General features: G+C 41.9%; 1 protein-coding gene across 1 annotated transcript in view; it reads left to right on the top strand.

Annotated features, from left to right (window-relative positions):
• Window positions 1–13,619: 13,619 nt before the first annotated feature.
• col7a1l (collagen type VII alpha 1-like) overlaps window positions 13,620–19,706 on the top strand; it is a gene marked incomplete at its 3' end in the record, with an annotated part of 34,506 nt that continues 28,419 nt past the window's right edge. The window contains exons 1-4 of the mRNA XM_046379529.1: window positions 13,620–13,817; window positions 16,542–16,722; window positions 16,959–17,118; window positions 18,469–18,562. Coding sequence (XP_046235485.1) covers window positions 13,742–13,817; window positions 16,542–16,722; window positions 16,959–17,118; window positions 18,469–18,562 — 511 coding nt within the window. The remainder of the gene's footprint in view (window positions 13,818–16,541; window positions 16,723–16,958; window positions 17,119–18,468; window positions 18,563–19,706) is intronic.

Below are 19,706 nucleotides of genomic sequence, written 5' to 3'. Positions count from 1 at the left end.
TGACCACTTAAATGAGTCTTTCAGGATCTTAAAACAAATGTATCAATTTTATCTCTGAGATGTTACACATCACTTTTCTCAGCTTCTTTATCTTCTTAACTGTGAATGCACAGCATTGACTAAAACAGCATCTTTTATGTCCACAAAACTTTAAGAAGTGTGCTCAAACGTCTGTCCACTGCTGAAAGAGTGACAGACACAGAAGGACGTACAAGAAAAGGAACTGATATCCACAATTACATAACACAGGATTTTTCTAGACTGAAAACTTTCCACTAGTGCTAGCTAGCTTGTAAACATTAGAGATGACAAGCCAGCACAGCCTAATGAGCACACACACACACACACACTCACATTTATACACATACGCACCTATATTTCTCCCTGTCATTGCATCCGACTTGCCCCCTCAGGCTGTGGGTCAGGTGGAGGAATATCTCAGTAGGTGGAGGCTGGACAAGCCCAAACAAATACCCTTACTGGAACAATACTGCCCCCTCCAGGGTGGGCTGACCTCACCTGGGAGCTGGGGAATGGCCGCCTCAGGGTTGCCAAGCCGTAGCTGGGCTGAGGAGGGGGAAGGAGAGGAGATAGTTTGACTGTATTAATGCGTTTCTGGTCAGGTGTGATTTCACAGTCTGACTCCCTGTGTGTGTGTGTGTGTGTGTGTGAAAAAGAGAGAAAGTGTGGATGTGCGAATGTGTACACTGATTTTCTGATCTTTTCTGATCTTTCCTTTTGATTTTTAAGGGTTTTGACCTTTGAGCATACTTTTGACCTTTGCTTTGACGTATGGTCTCCAAAGAGTGATGACAGCAGTTTTCATAAACCTTTTTATCTCCTCTCCACCTACCCCCGCCTCTCTCTTCCTTCTTGGCTGTGATTTCTCTGGCTTTCTTGCCCTTTTCTCTCCTCCTTGTCCATCTCCATGTGTTTCTCTCTTTCTGCAGATGTTACCCTCTTCGGTCTGCTGCTCCTCCTCCTCTACATGTTGTCTCCATCACTTCATTTCTGTCTCCCACTCTTTCCTCTGCCGTGAGAAGTGTTGAACCATACAGTAATGGCTTGAAAGACTGGAAGATGCCACAGGCACACCAAGTGTTTGCAATAACTGTTCTTTTTTTTTTTTTTTTTTTGGTTATTCTCTCTTTTGTTCCCCCCTTACATGCTCCCTTTTGTCTGTGTTTATGATCTTTGTATTTCATGCTGCCATTCAGAAATCATTACTTTTCTGCTATTTTTCTCAAGCGTAGCCTACTCCATTTCTGTGTCACTCCAGCCTCTCTATGCTATTCCCATTATCCTCTCCTCCTCCTCCTCTGTCACTGTATCCCCTGCTTTTACTGCCTCTTGTCCCAGCCTCTCATTTCCCCAAAGTTGCCTTGTACACCCACAGACCAGTTCCCATCAAATCTAGTGATCCACTGATGTCTCTTCTCCGACTATGCAGCAAATGACTGTCCTTGTCCTTCCACCTGTGCCATGCATTAAATCGGATCAAACCAGGATGTTTTAAAGGGCACAGGATGGGGTAAAAAGCATCAAAAGAGATGATTAGAGCAGAAGAAGGAGGTGGATTTTGAGGACAAAGATTATGTGATGGTTATGAAAACCCCCAAATGTCCCTGCTTTGAAATCCTTCACCCCACCATATGCTCAAACTGAGCATAAAATGAATTTGTGTTCTATTCACTCCTGGTGAGTCCTGGCTTGTGGAGTTCATTGAGAAGGATTTGATGAAAGGAAACACCCAAGTTAGTGAATGAAAAAAGGGGCATGTCTGCATGTGTTCATGTTTGCTTTCATTTTGTTTTTGTTTCCATAAAATCCGAACATTGTGGAGGTCAGTAAATGGCAACCTTACCTGCAGTCTATAAAAACACATGCCAGGTCGTAGATGATGCTGGGAATTATGCTGCCATTCCTTTTTTTCTACATTGTCGAACCACATTTACCTCTCTGTTGGCTGTCATGTTTATATGCAAAAAAAATAGTTTCCTGAATTTTTATGCAAACACTTACTTTTGTATAATGCACATGAAGCAGTAGCTTTCATGGCAGCAGTCCGCCCCCCCGGCCATTTTCCATTCCATCGAGTACTGCTGCAGAGCTCCAGTGACCTGCTCTCGGCAGAGCAGACTTGTCTCTGCTTGTGTGTGTGTGTGTGTGTGTGTGTGTCATCTTTCAGCCGTGGCCAACATGCAATATTGTACAACACAAGGAGACACATTCCACCGAGTTCACTGCCTGATTGATGCATTTATATTTATACAGTCCTCAGATATGAGCTCATATCCTGGCTAAGGTGAAAGTCAGGCATGGGTGAATGCCTGTGAAAACTTTCAGCTGTAAAGCAATGAAAAGCACAACTTAATTTTTTTTTTTTAATTTTCTTAATTTTTTTTTTATTTATTGTCAGTAAGTTTCTTTGAAATACCCAAACAAACAGAATGTATCACACTATCAGGGATTGCTTGTGTTGCCAAAAATTTTCAGTTTGAGTATAAAAATTTCTCCCACATCCATTTGTGTCCAAAAACTGTTTGTCTTTATGATGGTGAACGTGGGCTGTTAATCCCAAATACATTGTCCTGCTGCAAATATCAGTATTATACCAAATTTGTATCAATCGACAGCTGAAAATTGTCCCCAACAAATGCACAATTTACTCCTATTAGAGTAATATTCGGTACAAATTAGTTCCCAGCCAAGTGGTGAAGTGGTCTCTTGCTTGGTAGAGTTGCATCACTGCCAACCCCTCCACCTCCTTATGAGAAAATTAGCTCATATACATGTAATACAGTTCTAACATGTAATTCTGGTGACTGGGCTGGGGGTGGAGAGCTGCAGGGTAGGAAGTCAGAACGTATTATAGGTGCACAACACCCTGTCTTTTCATGGGATTTGTTGACGGTAACATAAATATAGAATATCATCAACCACATCCTTTAAAGCCTGCATAACTTTGTGGTTTTGATAATCAGAGTATGATGATGAGGTCCACATGTAGCCGATGCCTTCTTCAGTACACTAAAAAATGTTGCTGCTCTTTCTAATCAAAGTCAGTAATGGACATGTACAAGTTACATTTTGGAATACTTTCCTTGTAAAATTGCCCTGCTCCAGCACTAATGTGACTATACTGCATACCTGAATAAACTGTGAACTGTCCTTCACAGTCCTGCTCTGTGAACTCGGTTAAATCCAGTTCTGCTCTGCTCACTAAAGCTGGATTAAGTTCAGCTGTGCAGAAATAAGCACAGAATCACAAGTCTTGCAGCCAACTCCTTCGGCACGATAACCATTACAGATGAACTGTTTTCGGTTTCATTGCACTCAGTTAATTACTGCATGTTGAGGGATCAGCACAAACAGTCAGCTTTCTAGCCTGATGATGCAAAAGCAGACAAAAAAAGTCGTTTGTTTGAGTTGTTATATACAGGACATTTTTATGCTTATTTATGTTTAGCGACATAATGATAAATGCTAATTCAGTTCCTGTGTATTCAGAGGTTACCATGCAAAAACTTTTCTGTCACTTTCTGCCAGATGGGTTGTACAGAGGTTGTCTGTTTTCACCTGAACACACTGTCAACTCTGTCGACTCTACCCATTGGCTCTCATAGACGAGATCGAGTTTAATTGGCGGAGTTTGAACTAAATCCCCGTGCTTTTACTGAGCGGTACCATTTCACAGAAACACCTGGATTTACGAGTCAGTAGCTTAACCTTCTCTGCTGTTTGTGCTTTGCAGCCAAATGTTTGGACTGCCTGGTGACAGAGGTCTGCACAAGTCTGTAGGATGGAGTGCAGCACACAGACAGGCAGGTAGGCAGGTGCCCCGGACAACATAAGTAAACACACACACAAATATGCTAATTTTTTGGATCTATTTGCTTTTTTGTTTTTCCACTCATTGTCTACGCACAATTCCCTCCAGATGCTGCTCCATGGGATGCTAACCATGACTTCATGCAACTCTGTCCTCAAAGATTCTTCCTCTGCATCGAGCTGTGAAGGTGATTACAACATCTCTATCAGTGGTGTCTGAGTGACTGACACACAGTTATGCATGAATTCAAAAAAGTTGCTCAGCCCCGTTTCTCTTCTTTTGACCTCTGTCCCTGTCTCCCTCCGCCTCGGTCTCTGCGGTCTCTGGAAGGTTCAAAAAGGCAAGTGTGGACAGCTGCTGCACTTTGACCTTCAGGACTTGTCCAGTGCCTAAAAATCCCACATGCATGTAAACCATCTCTTTAGGTCAGAGACATGCTCATCTCTGCTGAAGAGCAAAGGCTCGTGTCTTTGTTATCAGTATGCATGATCTCTTAGATCTGCGTGAGCATGACACAGCGTATAAACTGCAGCTACGAGATTTTAACTGACTGGATGAATAATAATTCTGCATGGCTGTAATTAACATTACATTTCAGTGCAGTCTGTATAATCATGATATTATGTACAATAGGTAAATGACATATATGTCCAATCTCATGTTCTTACCTATAGAGTTCAATATTCAGTTTGCAATCATAAAGGAAGGTTTTCTTGTTGTGTAAGGAAATTCTAGTCTCTCCTTTCTGCATGGTTATCAACTCACCTTTCTACCCATGTATCTCTAGTTTTCTTTTTGTATTGAATATTGGATTTTTCTGTGACACTGTGTCTTTTTAAGTGCAGGGAAGACAACCGGTTTTGTTCATTATTTTGATATCCTTTGTCGGCTTCAGAGTGGTAATTGGACACACGCTCATGACTAATTCTTTCAGCCCAGACTTCTGCTGCATCTCAATTCGCCACTCTGGTGCAAGCTTTTCCCAAACAAACCAGCCCTCATGCTGTAACCGCTGTTTTCTTCTGTTGCCATGACAGCTCGTATCTCAGTTGGAGACGGGAAGTCGCATGGTTTTTTAAATTAATTTGTCACAAAATTGTCCCGCAAGAGGCAAGCGCTGAGCGTATGTCCACCAGGGGTACGGACGTGTGTGTGCATGTGCTTTTTTCTGTTTCTGTTTAGTGCACACTGTGGCTTATCCTGTCTGTGTGCATCTCTGCTGCGCGCATGTGTGTTTGTATGTGTGTTTATACTGCTAAAAGGCTTGGCACAGAGCAGACCTTTTGTAGTTGGCAGCAGCTGATTCCCTGCCCAGCTTGTATGGTGTATGGATGTGAGTCAGAACTGCATTAGCCTCTGGCCAGAGAGAGAGAGGGAGAGAGAGAGAGAGAGAGAGAGAATGCCTATCTTCTTGGTGTGAAACTCCAACAAACGCGCCAACACTGACAGCATTAAACAGAAACTGATACAAGCATCAAATCTGTGCGCCGCACATCTCTTGCTGTCAGTCTGTCAATAGTTACGCTGATGCTGCACAAAAGGAGGCGGGAGCGCAAATGAAATATCAGCATGGGAAAACATGCCTGTGAGGCTGATTTCACGCCACAGCAGCAGGTGTCATGTCCTCATTCTGTAAGTGTAATTCCAAAGTGTAGACGGTCAGAGTTCATTTCAGAGTTACTAAACACTCTAAGACAAAAATCATCCATCTGAGCTCAAGCTAATGATATTACTGCAATACACCCACCATTTATAAGGAGCTCTGTATAAAGAAATAATCAATTCTGAATTTCAGCCGAAAGCCTCAACTTTACATAATTAAAGTGCCATGTGAGAAATCGCACAATTAACAGAGTGCCTTACAACCAGCGGCTAAAGTAATGTCTGATTCTCATAACCTCTGTGATGGAACCATTGGAGCGAGAAGAAAGAGGAAGTGGAGAAATTAAGATTTCAGAAATGCGTTAAATCTGTATTTCATCAAATTAGAAGTAGAAGCTCCTTGAAAAGCTGCCATGAGGCATGAATGGTAAATGACCGAGGCTCTTCCAAACAGAATATTAATAGGTAATTATAGCCACTTGTACCTCCACTGCGTACATCATCAGTGGCCTCAGCAGTAACACAGTATTTATGTAACCAATATGGCTTTTGAGAAAAGGGAGCTGTCACATAAAAGATGTCTGCATAGTTTCTTTTTGTTTTACCTTATCCCTCTCTGCATGTTAGGTGGAGAAAAGGTGGCAGAGAGTATTTAATTTCCACTTTGAAGAACCCATTGTATATAAGTATGTAATTACCTGTGATTGATATTTTATTGGCCTGTCAATAAAGTGAGCCCATCCCATAGGATCCCCAGTGACTGAGGACTGTAATCACACATACAAATGTTAACACACCTGTGCGTACACTTTTTAATTCTTTTTTGCCTTCCATATTTACTCCCAGTCCACCTGCTAAGCCATAATAACCCCACTCACACATTCCTCCTTGTGAATTCCCGACAGCTTTGCTAATTCACTGCTCTTTTGCTTGTTTTCCCTGCCCCTTTTTTCTTCTTCCTTCTTCCTTGATCTTACCTTCTTTCTCTTGACTCCCAAATGCACATGATTGTTTTCTGGTTAGCCTACAGCGTGAATTTAATCAAAGCTCACTTTCGTGCCGGCACCTCTCACGACTGGGGAGGATTTAGGCCCACTTGGAGAAGGAGTGCAATTAGCTGAGACAAGGCTAGTTAATCTTCCCCATCTGAATACCCCCAACAGGTCCGCAGCACCTTTTATTTCTAATCACACCTGCTGCTGAAAGACACTTAGGCTCGTTCACCCATGATGTAATCTAGCCAAGGAGGCTGTCAAGACTGTAGCTGTCAGTGTGGTGTGATAAAGATTCATTAAGGTTATGTTCTCAAACTCCAGAGTGGCGTCAGTACTGACACTCATAGCTTCATACTGAGGCTGATTTTACAGTATCTGACGTACAGAGAGATGTACGTGCTGAGACACATTCATCCTTGACTGTTCAGTGAGAGTCCTGATTGATGCACCCTGCTAAACTTCCCTAACATGTGCTGAGGGTCAGCGCCAGGGCAGCACGTAGCTCAGACAGCCCTGAGGCCAAACCAGAATACACCACCTTTTGCTCAGCATCAGTATACCGTCTCTCACACAAATGGCCACATGCAGTTTGAATTAACAACCTCGTGCTGTGGACCTGCTTTCTGCACTGCGCTGCTGAAGTACCTACTGCAGAAAGTGAGTCACCATAATATCAAATAGAGATTTATGTTTGCATCTACTGGAAAGAGAACATTGCAGACACTATGGATGCTATTGAAAACAGAGGTAGCCTTCAGTTTCAACTATGCTATATATGTTCCATTTAAAGCACACACCTCCTTTTTTAGGAACTGAAATGGCTTCAGTATGTGTGATGTACTTCATGGCAGGTGGAAATTATTCAGACATGTGTTTCCTATGGATTTGAAGTTCAGTCAGCCTGCAATGCCTCATTGCCCGGAGGAGCATTTGCAGATGCATTTGAGGCAAGACTAGATGGTCAAGTTTATTTATTTACCGGTTTAGCTCCTAGTTTAATTATTGAAAACTCTTAGATGTCCTTACATTTCTGTTACCTTTGTTTGTCAGTCTGACCAGTGAACACATATAATAATAAATAAATATTACATACATTACATTATTCTGTGTCCCTGTGAGAGGTGGGGAATGGATGCTCTTGAGTATGTAATATATAATCATCACACATATGGAGCATCCTGATCACTTAGATCAGCTTGTGTGTGTGTGTGTGTGTGTGTGTGTGTGTTGTGCTGAGTTGAGTTATAGCGTGTCAAGACTGACAGCTGGCTAAACCCTATTAACCTGGTCGCCGCATTCCTGGGGTCCACCATTAAAGGTGACCCAATGCCCCTCAACGCACACACACACACACACACACACACCAGCTAAGAGGGGCTTGTAAAACATGACAGATTTATCCCCTTTCTGCTCCTTTCTGTTTTGAGAAGGTGTTTGCTTTACAAGCTATTTTGGTTGGGTTTATGTGTGAGTATACAAGCTTGAATTCAGAGGTATGTGGGGAACACAGGAACTCCTCCGAGCCTGGCTGTGTTTGCTATTTTGCCTATTTGATGTTATCTAATCTGTTGTTGGGAAACATAGAATCTTTAAGTGTAGGGAGGCCACAAATAAATTTTTTTTTTTCAAATATTTTCTTGTCAAATGAAACAACCTGTAAAGGACTGAGTCTGTAAGGTGTCAGATCCTGAAAATTTGTTGCCCCGCGATTTGCAGACGTCCTCCAAGGGCCGACTTCTGTCAACAAGTGTGTGCAGAGTAGAGCAAGTTTTTAGTGGAGTTTTCATTTCTGACTTTTCAACATGTGGTAGGATTGTGGGTGACAAACATAAACTCTGAGTCCTCAACATCATATTACTTAACTGCTTATTTTGTTACCCTGAGGGGAAGGCTTGGCTGTCTGTATCTACGCCTCCATGCACTGCACACATGCACTGTAGAACAGTAGCAGTGCATTCCTAGCAGGGTCAAAGCTCATCGGTAACCCCCACCCCTCTCTCTCTTTCTCTCTCTCTTTCTGTCTGTCTTTCTCTTTGTCTATTTTCCTGTCTCTCTCTATCCCTCTCCCTCTCTCTGAGCCAACAGGTTACAGCAACTTCACCTCCACCCCTTCTTCCCAAACTTTTCTCTGCCTCAGCAGAGCCCGGTACAGCAAGTCATTCATCTGCTCTTACGTTCAAACACACCTACCTCCTCTTTCACTCAGATGCAAACACACAGATACACACACTGATTCTCATGTACCATTCAGTAGGCTATCTCTTATAACACCATCTGCAGGAGAACAGTATCAGTTCTGGACTTTTTAATTCCCCCCCCTGACTTGGATGAAACTTTTTTGTGGACTTTTTTGGGGACATTTTTCCCCTGTCGACCGTCAGGAGGTCACCTGGACAGGGAAGATAATGATGATTCACTTGTCTGCAGTGGTAAGTGAGAATGTGTGAGCCCATTTTAGGGCCATAGTCAAAACCCATTACTTTAACTGCACTTTAATTTGGTTCTTTACGGAGTAGTTTTGAATTCTTAACTGCCCAGATAGCTTTTGTTACAGGCTAAGTGTCTGGATTAAGGCCAAAGCTTTTTATTACTGCTGCTCTTTACAGTGCAATTTCTCCTGGAATAGCATTGCTTATCTGATTTTAATGCTTGCTCTTTCTTGTTGTCTGAATTGCCTTTATGTGTGAAGGTAGAGCAGTTGCTGGAAATTCGCCACTCCACTCAGATTATGTTCTCACAAACACACACTGTCCATAGTGCAGATGTCCTGCATGCATGCCTGTGTGTGTGTGTTTCTGTCTGGCATGAATTGCTCTGCTTTTCTGCAATGCAAAGATTTTACACACTGAAAATCAATAGGAACATAAAAACAACATGTCATGCATTTTGCACTCATGTCAACTGTGGTGTGTTCGTGAATAATAAGTGCATACCATGTTTGCAAAAGCATTGTCAGGGGATGAAACTATGTAGAATTAATTGTGGATGTTGGCCTCTCATGCATGGACTTGTCTGTGCTGGTTGACTGCAAATGCAAAGTGAAATCAAGACAGTATGCTGCAGCTTGTGAGCTGTGTATAGGTGCGTGCTTTTGGAAGAATATGTTTGAGCTGTACATCTGAATTTTATTGAACTAAAGGCATCTGCTATCATACACTGTAGTTCTGAGCCATGTCTGTGTGTCTGTGTGTGTCTTTGCACTGTTACCAGTTTCCCACCTACGGGGATAATCCATCCTGTGAAGTGGTGAGGTGGAAAATGCCATTATGTAGAAATAGCTGACATGCAGTTAGACTTGCAGGGCATATGATGTGTGAGTGAGTATGTGTGAGAAAAGGAGATAGGGACCAGAGAGGAAGTATAAGGGCCAGAGACAGTAAAGTTCATTTTGTAACATTATTTAATCCTCCCGGGGCAGAGATAAACTGAAGGCCTCAGACACAAGACACACACCGACTTCTGGGTGAGGCTGGACAAAGTGTTTGTGATCCCAGCACCGTGTGAGTGATGGATGCAGCTTTGTGCAAGCGTTTTTTGATGTGGGATCACTGCAAGGATGTTGTCAGAGTATCTGACTAAGGGTTACAATTGCAGGAATGTCTTGAGATACTGCTGGATAGATGACAATATCTCTCTGTCACCTGGGAAATTTCTGGTCTGTTGATCTCATGGTAGTCTCATCAAATTAACAAACACATCCAGGTTCATCTTGATGCCAAATCTTCATTTTGATGGTAATGCCAAGTACAAATACACCCAGCCAATTGTCACCAAATACAAGCTAGTTTTAGCTAGCTAGCTTGCTAGTTTGAGACTGAAGCTCCAGCTGCTGCAACTTTAGCATTTCACATGTCATAATCTGCGTGTTTGGCCTGCGTCACATCACGTTCATGTTGGCATATGACACACACGCACACACTCCAGCGTACAACCAACACCTGTGTTTGCAACACCTGAGTCCCGCCTGTGTGCTGCTGGTGTCGTCCTGATGGCGAGTGCAACACAGAGCAGACTGCTTCGCTGACGGGTTTGACGTCTTTGTCTCACCCTGCAGTTACAGTTGTCTCATCTTAATCATGAAAAGACAAGTCATAGTTTTTGTTAATGACATTGACACTATATTGTATTAATTACTATGAAGGTTTGCAGACATTTATGGTTCTCCAGTGGATGAACTGCAATGAGTTTTTGGATCCTGAATTAACTTCATTATACCAGCTGTACATTAGCATGCCATTACATTAGCATTGTCAGCATACTGATGTTCATGTCATGTATGTATGTATAACAAAAGAAAAAAAACATAACAGTCTCTCCTTAAACAAGGACATTTAGCATAGAGATAATATCAACAAAACAAGAATACCTCCTGTCTATTGTTCAGTTTAAAAATTAATTCTTTGTAAACTGATAAAGTTTTGTGTTTTCTAATGTCTGAGTACGATTCAGCAGCCTGTGTGAGTGCCTGTCTGCACCATAGTTTTGGACTGACAGACCCATTCCAGTTTTTCCCACAGATTTGCTACCATTTGACATTCACCTAGCATGAGTCAGTGTGCCTCTGCTTTGTTCACACCTCCAACTCAAATCTGAGACCATTAATTTTAATCTTGCCATCTCACAGGGAGTCCAATAACACAATATCCAATAACATGAATAATCTTCTAAACTATTAATTGAGTTTGTACTTCCCTTGATGTCTTGTACCAGGACGCAGTCATTTCCTTCCACGTCTCATCAGCTATCACTACCTCCAAATCCTCCTCCCAAGCTGAGCTTCAGTGGGTGAAACTGTCTCATGAGTCTATAGAATCTCGACGAACCATCCTTAACCAGTCGGCTATCTATTATAATAAATATTTCCTGTATTGCAGCATGAGATGTTAGGGAGCGTTTTCTTTGTATAGACTTGTATAGATATTTCCAAAAATCCTTTTTTTTTTTAGGAATTTGTAGTCATCATAAATGAAACATGAAAAACAGTTTTCAAAATAGTTTCATTTTTAAATTGAACCCTTTATAAAACTCAGGTTTTATGATGGGTTCAATTCGAAAATCCTGCCCCAAGGTTAGACAAGACAGCGACTGTGTACCACTTCTGCATTCATTGTCATTCATCAAAACACACGTCTCCTCTCTGCACTTCAGGAATAAGAAAATACTTGCAGAGACAAATCTGGGATCTGCACTGGCATGTAAGGGGGAGAATATAGTTTTTTGGTGGTGTTACATTGGTGTTCAAGCCCTGCCAGATCTCACTTCCATCTGCAGAGGTTGTAAACTAGGCTGCCTTGAGCCAACTTTGTCTGACCAGGTGGTCAAATTACACTGAGGAGTATTCTGGAATTCAGATTGTTTCACATTGATCTGATTTATTTTTTATGTCCATATTGTATTATTTTATTGCTGAAATGTGCTCTCAAGAGGAAACAGCGTGTGTAGTGATTTATCAGAGGGTAGCTTGATTGATGCAGTGTGAATCTTTAAAGCCAAAAGAAATCTGTTATGTTTTCATCTCATGTGTAGTAGTTCAGTGAAGGCTGCTCTTGCTTTGATCTTAAGCTTATGAATTTGCAAAAGCACATGCCCATACAGTGCACACATGCGCAGACACTTAAGCACGTGCATACACACTTATGAGGAGACATGTGAGGGATAGCAAGCTAATGTAAAACACAACAGCACGAACCATTTCCTAGATCACAGTTAATGTGTTGAACGTGTAGCTCTCTGATGGGCGTTCTTTCGTTTCAAATGGGATAATCCGTTGCTGCGGCATGATTCCTTTGCCAGCGCGTTGTGTGCTGATTGAAGTGTTGGATTTACTCTACTTAGGCATTGATTATGCTCACTTAGCTGAATGTTGGTGTAGCTCTTCATACATTTCTGTGGCTCTCAGTACGCTTTTAAGAGAACTTTTTAACGCTGAACACATTTTGGCTGCAGGATCCTTGAGCTGAATTCAAAGTGAATCATCTAGCAGCCATTTTCTGCCATAAGTTACTATAATTGCAGTATCCCTCCATATTTGCTTTTAAATATCACCTTCCAAGGTACAGTCTGAGTGGGAGATAATAGGCCAGTAAAGCAGCTTCAGTGTTTAAAGTGGCTGAATTGCCTCCACTCTGTGTAGAATGCCAAGTCAAAAAACTGTAGCCTTGGGCCTAATCTCTTTCAGCTTCTTCTGCTGTCAAGTAAGAAAAAGAGGAAGATGTTCTGTATCTCTGAACGTTGCTGTACCCCCATTTATTGCCATGGACTGCTTACTCTCCCTTCATCTTGATTACTGTGAAGAATGATGCTGTTTTCTCGGGGATGAACTGAAGAGTTCTTCTCTTTTATTAATATCCCAGGTACGACGAGACAATGATTCTTACATCCTTAAACTTATCAAGGGTATTTCCATATTCACTATTTGAGCTATTCAGATATGTTAATGTGAATCTGTGGCATAAGCAAGCTCTGTAGTTTTATCAGACATGGTACGGCCTCACTGAAATAAATGAGTTACTTTAAAGCCCCAACAAAAAAGAATAAAGATAAGGCTAAACACATAAGACACCATCAGTTTTGACATTTAAGAGATTCTGATTTTCACTGGTGAACAGCTGCATACATCCAGGTCAACCTGCAAGTTGAATTTGGAAGAAGCCATGTAAGACAGTTATAAGAGATTACTGTGGTAATAACATTTAATGTTCATGATGAAAGACCATAATGTTTAGACTTCCCAATCACTGATTTTAATAGCTGGATTCATAGTGGACAGTTTAAAAGCCCTTTTGATGCTTTTATTTCTGCGGCGTCTTTGGAACCTGTTATAAAACTGTTTACAGAGAGAGTTCCTGTCTGCAAATGTACTCTCACTGTAATGAGTATGAGTACAACATTACGTGTGCCTAATGTATACAGTGAGGAAGATGATTTGATTCATTTTCAATTGCACAGATGATTTCATATAATCACAGACTTCAAAATTCAGTGCAGGTGTTTGTCAAGATATTATTCCTTGTACATACATTTATTTAACACTTATTTAACACAAAAACTCCTCAACTCTTCATAAAAGACACAAGTCCTCTACAAATAAAAAAAAAAAAGAATGATTGTGTTTTATCTTTCTGTGCCTCTAATGACTTTTTGCCACTCTCTTTTCGTATGTGTACTTTCAGATAAGAGGAGGGAAGAGTTGAAATTGATGATTGTGAAGTGCAATCCAGGAAGGGGATTTGTGAAGAGAAGAACCGGGAGGAGGAGGAGGAGGAGGAGGAGGAGCGGCTGATCAAAGGAGGAAGGGGAGCAGAGGACGAGTATGGGTTGCTCCTCTGTGTGGATCTTTTTGCTGTCCTTTTCTCTCTCCCATCAAAGTGTCACAGCACAAGCTGAAGGTAACAGCTGACATTCCTATGCCCAAAAGACACACTCAAACCTACACTAAAGTTTTCCTGTAGCACCGTCAAGCCTTTTCATTAGTCATTTTACTTTCACTTATTCAGTCATTAATTTATTCAGAATTTCAGTCAGTGCCTTGTGCTACCATCAGGTGCTCAGTCGAAGCCATATGTCTGCTTTCCAGCAATGCACACAGATCTATAAATTAGATGATTTGAATGCATGGGCCAAAGAAAGGGCAGGTGCTCAATGAACACAGTCTGTGCGAGCGCTCCATCATTAAATCTCCACACATGGGTTGGTACACCGAGCAGACACTCACCCAGCTCCGGTTTCTGTCCAGACTGTGTCTAGTCAGGGAATTAAAACATCTGCTATCATGTACAGTACAGCACTCCCTCTGCCAGCCTGTCAAACCCATCCCCTAGTTACAGAACTGTAGCCTCAGGTGCTATTGGATGTCACCAAAAGGTCAGTCAGCCAATCAAAAGTTAGGTTTTCTCCACCTGGACTGTGGTTGGCAGAAAGTGATTGGTAAAGTTGTTGGGCAGAATTATGGAAGGATATAAATAGCCCGAGGCCATGTTCGAAGCTGCTGCTTCTTTGTACCATTGTTTATTCTTGGCAACGTCATATCACATCATATGACAACCACTGACTGGAAGAAAAGATGGAGGACGTGGAGACAACTTTCCAAAACTGACGCCAAAACAATACAATTGCCCAGTGGTGGATGGCTGCAATATAGGCCATAACCCCCTTTGGGGCATGGACCAAACTAAAAACTCAGAAGTACACTTTCCCAAATGTTCCTGTTTTTTCAAGTGTTCGTTTTTCTGATAGGTTTGGTTTTTATTACTTATTTGCTGCTATAAAAGGGGGCAGAACGCAGCTTGAAAACTGCTTGCGGTTGAGGTGTATGGGGAGGAACTAGAAACACCGGCTCCACCGCCCAGTCAATGCTGCACAGACTCTGGCTCCAATTGATTTACTAGTGCAAAGGAAATGTTTTTATTTATCAAATGAGACCACCTAGATGAAGGCAAAAAAGTTCAGTAGAGCTGAGATGGGGTTCTGGGTTTACAAGCAATATAGCATTAATATTAATCACTGCATATAGTCAGTTATCCTTTGTTTATATAATTCTAACAATTAGTGCAGGTTTAAGATAATGAACAGAAGTAATGATAATGATAATTGCAGCTTTAAACTGACATTTTTGATTGCAGCAGTGTATCATTATTTCTTGGATTATTTCTTTCATGGCAGACTTTTCCAGCAGCTTATGCTATAGCCACAGAACCACATCTAATGTGTGAATCAGTGGTGGTCTAACACAGAGGTATACACAACCTTTGAGATATCAGCAAAGATAACCTTCAAGAAAACCATTCCTAATCCCTCAGCATGTGTTGTCTTCTTATCCCTGGCATCTGGTTCTCACCTGCCAGCCCAGACAGACAAACTTCTGGATAATTGATCATGTTTTCCATCTCGGTCTGTGTCTGTCTGACAGAGACCAGACTCCAGTTGCTTCTTTGCTGAAAGGATCCACCGTGTTAGAGTAGAAAATGCATCCCAACAAATGCAACAGCCACATATATATTCAAATGCAGTTTGCTTGCTGTGTGAGGATCAGCTCCAAGGATGAACATTGTTGTACCCTTTTAATTTGCATCGTTGTTAAGTTCACATTTGCTGAATGTGTGACATTAAAGCTCAGCACTAGAGAGGGCTCCAAAGTGGTATTGCCAATGATATTTTGTTTCCTTGGTGTGTGGCCAGAGATGTATAGATGTGTGAGGAGGGAACATAATGTATCTCCATTGGCTGGAGACATATGTCACCCCCAGTGAATCCTGGGACTGCAGCCAAAAGAAGAAGGGGAGATAATAGAGGTGAGAAGGCTCTGTAATGAAATAGAGAGCGGAGAAGCTGAGTTATCACTTACAGAACAATCAGTGGTGCCTATCTCTTATTCACTAGCCTAATCAATGCTGTCGTCACTGTGGTTTATTGCATATGTAATGCCAAAATATTGACTCAGAGGGCATTTGCAGACACAGCAGATTTCTATGCGGAGTGTGTGCCTTTGCTAGTACAGTACTGTGTATCTCTGTGGGAATGTGTGTGCAGTTGTGTGCATCTGACACAGAATTGCAAGAGCTAATGTATCTGTTTGTGTGTGTGTGTGTGTGCGTGTAGTCAGTCCATCAGTGTACCTTTTTGTGTGCCTGGCTTTTTAACTCTGCATTCTGAATCCTGCCAGACGCAGCAGATCAGTATGTTAAATGCGATTGTTTGCTTGAGCGAGGGAACTGACCCTGATTTTGGGTGTGTTTACCTTATTATTCTAAGCGTTCCTCCTCATCGCTGTACTAAAGTTTTATTGCTGGAGTGCTCAGAATATTGATAGTCTCTTTGGCTCACTTGTGTCTCATTAAAAATTCATGGGGATTTGCGTGCAGCTCTGGCTGCATGACAGAAGTAAACTGAAAGGAAATAATCCCAGCATGATGGAACAATACTGTCCTCTGGTGGTCAGTGTAGGAATAATCACAAGATATACTGCTTCAGTAGCAGCCTTACACTTCAACCTTAAAAAGATTCACTGTAGATTTTTTTCCAAATTCATTTTATTATAAAAGATTAGGACAAGAGCCTTTATCTCCTGCTCCTCACTGCTTGGTATTTGTGCATTCTTGGTATTTGTCCATTAGCATGCAGGACGGTGGTGCAGGCAGACATAGTATTTCTGGTGGATGAGTCATGGAGTGTGGGCCAGACCAGCTTCTCCAGCGTCAAGGACTTCATCTCAGCCATCTTCTCCTCCTTCAAGGGCAGTGTGGTGGGAACTGAGGGGGTCCGCTTTGGAGTCACTGTTTTTGGGGATGTCCCGAGGTAAAACTCAAATAGAACCACAGCAAAGACCTGTTTAAGGAATCTCCTTCAATCAGGCTCATTTAACTTTGCCACAGTTTGCCTCCATTTTTTATTATACAATGCATTTTTAAGGTTAGCGACCTGGGAACTTTAATTAGAGAAAACTAAGAGACACATACACTGATGGTTGCAGTAGCTATTGTGTTATCTCTGCGTGATTCAGTTCTGCTCTTCCTGTAATCCTTTTCTTGCAGGATGAAGATTGCTTTGACGGACTACGGCACACTGGAGGAGGTGCTCAGAGCTGTCAGAGACCTTCCCTATGAGGGTGGATCAAGAAGGACTGGTGGTGCCCTCCAGTTTCTGGTTGACCATGTGTTCAGTCCTGTCATCAGGCGAGACCATGCCCCAAAGGTACAATGTTTCAGCCGGGGAGGCTTGAAAAGAAGTACCCTTGAAAAAGTCCCACAAACTGGCCACAGTGATGCAGCTAAAAGCAAGCAAGTGACAAATGGATAAGAGGTCACATCATTTTAAAATAAAGGTCAAAACTGAAGGGCTGAAATCTTGTTAAATGCACAGCAAAGTGTGGACACACGAGTGACATTGAAGCGCTTCCATTAAGATTACAACCCATTCTGCAAAGACTGCTGCACCAGCTGACCACCAGCATGTATATATTGTATGTTCTGGCCCTGTGTGAAAGGAAATGAGTAGCCAGGAGTCTTTGGTATTTGTACTCCAAAGAAGATAGTGGGGAAAAAAAAAAATGCTCTCCACTGTGAATCGGATTAAAAGATATTGCTGTTCGCTGCTTGGAATACATACTGATAGTATGTCCAATAGAAAGTTACAACTGGCAACATATTTTGCTTTGCTTCACTGTGGTTGTTCTTCCGCTTGTGGAAGAAGAAAAAGAAAGGGTGAAGACTATAAATTTTGCCTCTGCCTTTCGATTCAACACGCTCAGTCGGCTGAAAGGCTGTCGATAAGGGACGACTACTGCCAACGGTGCCCGACACACTGCAAAAAGTCCAGCTGAAATTCACCTGCCTCGTCACAGGGTCTTGAAAAATTCATACCTAACTTCGCTTTGGACCCTAACCTAAATATGATCAGCAACCACAGTCAGTAGTCAGCAAATTAACTAGGCTTGTCTCACAAGTGCCTCGTCACAGATCCAAATGCCCTCCCAACTCTCCTTCTCTGGCAGCTACATTTCTCTGGCAGTCCAACACTGTAGTGTAGCTTGTTAGCATTCCAATCATCTCTCTCTATCTCTGAGTGTGCTTGCAAATCATCTTGCAGCAGCACACTTGACGTGGGAAGGAAAAGAATTGAGGATTAGGCTGTTATATTGAATTGTACAGCCGGCGCACATGCAGGAAAAGCAGCTACGTTCCCATATTGATGCTTTCCAGCCCCCTTCTTCATTGACTGAGGGATGAACTTTAAATGAACTGAGTAAAATTTCCTTAATGGGCGAATTAGCAGTCTCTGTTGCAAGCCAGCATCCTTGAATTCCACTTTGTTCGAGTTACTTATTTATGTATTTAATTATGAGTTAAACCATGTCTGTGGGGGCTTTTTGTGCATAATATTGTTCACAAGGATGTTGTCTGTTGTGTGGAAAAACCTCTGTGATAGAAATGTATGAATTGTTAGTTACTGACCTTAATGTATATGCATGCATATTTAAATGCAGTGTGGGTATTACTATATTATGTTTAATGACTTTGAATATGTGATTTTTCTGGCATTCAGATTGCTGTAATGATCACAAATGGGCTTTCAGACGACCAGGTCGATGCCGCAGCCAGAACTGTAGCTGACAATGGGATTTCTGTCTTTGCAGTCGGTGAGTGTGGAACTTCGTATTGTGAATTCCTTCAACAACCCCACTGCAGCGGCCCCTCAGATTTTATCTAAGCCCTGCCGGCTTATCTGCAGTGTTTGCAGGTAGAAATTCATGTCCTGTACATTTGAATTCATTGGATTCAGTGTGGGTATTTGTAATTGTGTGTGAGATTCTCGAATCTCGGCGTCTTGTGTGTGTGCACAAACATCTACCAAATATGAATGTAAGAGTAAGTGAGTGATTAATTTGTTTCCTGCATATAGGTGCACTTTCTGATACTGTGTGTTGCCTCAGCAATGCCCCTTTATCCTACACTATTTCCCCTGCTCATGAATACACACTGCTGTTTACCCACAAGTTTACTTACACATATCTTACCCTCTTTCTCCTACACACTTGCATGAGCACACAAGCCCAGAACTTAGTCCTCTCAGTTGGGAGCGGCGCAATAATTACTGCTCATTAGCGGATGGTGTTCTAATCGCAGCCATTTTTCATTAGGCGATTCACTGTCCCCCCCATCTGCACCTCTGACACCAAGTCCTGCTCCCCTCGTTCATCACCCTTGCAGAGAAGCTCCACACGCGTCTTGTGTACAAGCGCCAAACCCATTTGCCTGTAGAGCCTGTGTTGCATGAATAACACATGTTGAGTGCAGATAAACGCATCAAAAATCATGTTCTGTAAAATACAAAGAGATAGTAAGAAAACAAATTCATGTTTATCTGTTATCCTGATGATGAATTAACTCTCCCAAAAGACTTGCAACATGACCGCTGGCTTTTGTTAAAATTTATCCTGTATTGTTTTAACTGTGGAACATTTCAAGCCCAGGTTGGGTCTTTACCAGACATTTGTCAGAGCCCCCAAACACGTAATGTCGTCATTTAAGATACATGCCAAAAAGTGTATTACTAAGCTTGTGTATGTCAGCAGTCTGCTTGTGTATGAGTGCATCATCTTTTTGTGATTTAAAATTGCAGTACTCACAATGCCACAGCTCCCCCTAGTGGTGTAATAAAGTACATGGAGAACTTGCAAAGAGAATCAGAATCAGAATCAGAAAAGACTTTATTGCCATGTAAGTGAAGAGGTTTCACATTACTAGGAATTTGTCTTGGTGATTGGTACATACATAGAGAGA

The sequence above is a fragment of the Scatophagus argus genome, chromosome 22, assembly GCF_020382885.2.
Source record: "Scatophagus argus isolate fScaArg1 chromosome 22, fScaArg1.pri, whole genome shotgun sequence".
NCBI classification, from domain to species: domain Eukaryota; kingdom Metazoa; phylum Chordata; class Actinopteri; family Scatophagidae; genus Scatophagus; species Scatophagus argus.
This window is presented reverse-complemented; position numbering and strand designations above follow the sequence as displayed.